We start from the raw sequence: 1091 nt of genomic DNA, 5'->3' as shown, positions 1-1091 counted from the left end.
ACATCGTACTGCGCGTACTGCTGAAGACAGCGGAGTACGAGTGCTACTTGGAAAGAGACGTGGTCAGCTTCTACTGCCCCGCGCCGCTGCCACCGACTCTGGCTTCTCCGACGGCGCCGCCTCGGCGCCGCTCGAGCCGGGCACGCCCTTTGGCGAGAGCGACGAGTCGTACCCGAGCGCGCGCAGGTCCGCCCAAGTGTCCTCCGGCCGCGCCATCGTCTGCAGGTGCATCATCTCGAGAAAGCCGCGGCGCGTGAGGCGGCCGTGCCCGTCCGTGGTGAACTCGCCCACCTGCGACAGCTCCGCCTCACCGAACTCATCGCCGCCGTTGCACGTGCGCGCAAACGACTGCAGCTCTGCCGTCGACCAGGCGCCATCCGCGTCGGCGTCGAAGCGGCAGAAGACCTCGCCCAGCGCCGCCTCGAGCGGAGGAGCGAGCCAGTCGTCGTCGTCGAGGAGCGCGGGAGGCTGAGGGGGCATGCTGCTGCCCAGAGGAACGCGCGGGCCGGAGCGCAGCACAACAAGTCCGCGCCCGAGCAAAAAGAATTTTACAAGAAAACTCCCTCGCACGACACTGGGCACAGGACTGGGCACGGGACTGGCTCGCACTGGCACTAACACAGGTACACCACGGGAGCCGCCTAAGCGACTCCTGCGAGGGTGGCGAGGCACTTAGCTCCGTGCACCCGCCCACCCCCGCCACAGGCAAGCTCATTCACAATCTGCTCTGCGATTGCCGTGTGAAGAACGACTGAGATGCGCTGCTTCTGCAGCCCCAGCCAGCTCTTGGTGGTCCAAGTCACCTCATCGAGGTACTGGGCCCGCGTCAGCTTGTTCTGTAGTACGTCCGCCGCCTTCCTGAGGATCTCACGGACCCCCTTTCCGAACCCGCCGAACGATTCGAACAGCAGCAGCTGCACTTCGACGCCCTTGTCTTCCCTGGCGTAGCGATAGTCCCCGCCGTAGGACGGTATGCGGCGGTCGCCGCCCACCACCCTGCCCCCCCTGGTATGCCAGCGCCCGGTCCCTTGCCCTCTCTCGCCCTTGCTCTTCCTCTCCCCCTCCATGCCGCCCCCCCCGTACCCTCTCCC

At 66.6% G+C, this 1091-nt stretch overlaps 2 protein-coding genes across 2 annotated transcripts in view; both read right to left on the bottom strand.

Moving 5' to 3' along the window:
• Positions 1 to 63: 63 nt before the first annotated feature.
• On the bottom strand, positions 64 to 480 carry EMIHUDRAFT_77999 (hypothetical protein; the record flags this gene model as incomplete). Its single annotated transcript, XM_005787979.1, has 1 exon — positions 64 to 480. One exon carries the CDS (start codon positions 478 to 480, stop codon positions 64 to 66), a length of 417 nt encoding a protein of 138 aa, XP_005788036.1.
• A 161-nt stretch (positions 481 to 641) lies between these two features.
• EMIHUDRAFT_252596 (hypothetical protein) overlaps positions 642 to 1091 on the bottom strand; it is a gene marked incomplete at both ends in the record, with an annotated part of 1014 nt that continues 564 nt past the window's right edge. Inside the window, one exon of the mRNA XM_005787978.1 lies at positions 642 to 1005. Within this exon, the coding sequence (XP_005788035.1) occupies positions 642 to 1005 (364 nt within the window). The remainder of the gene's footprint in view (positions 1006 to 1091) is intronic.

This window comes from Emiliania huxleyi, assembly GCF_000372725.1.
Source record: "Emiliania huxleyi CCMP1516 chromosome Unknown EMIHUscaffold_1392, whole genome shotgun sequence".
NCBI classification, from domain to species: domain Eukaryota; phylum Haptophyta; order Isochrysidales; family Noelaerhabdaceae; genus Emiliania; species Emiliania huxleyi.
Note: the sequence above shows the minus strand (reverse complement) of the source record. Positions and strands in the feature narration are given on the sequence as shown.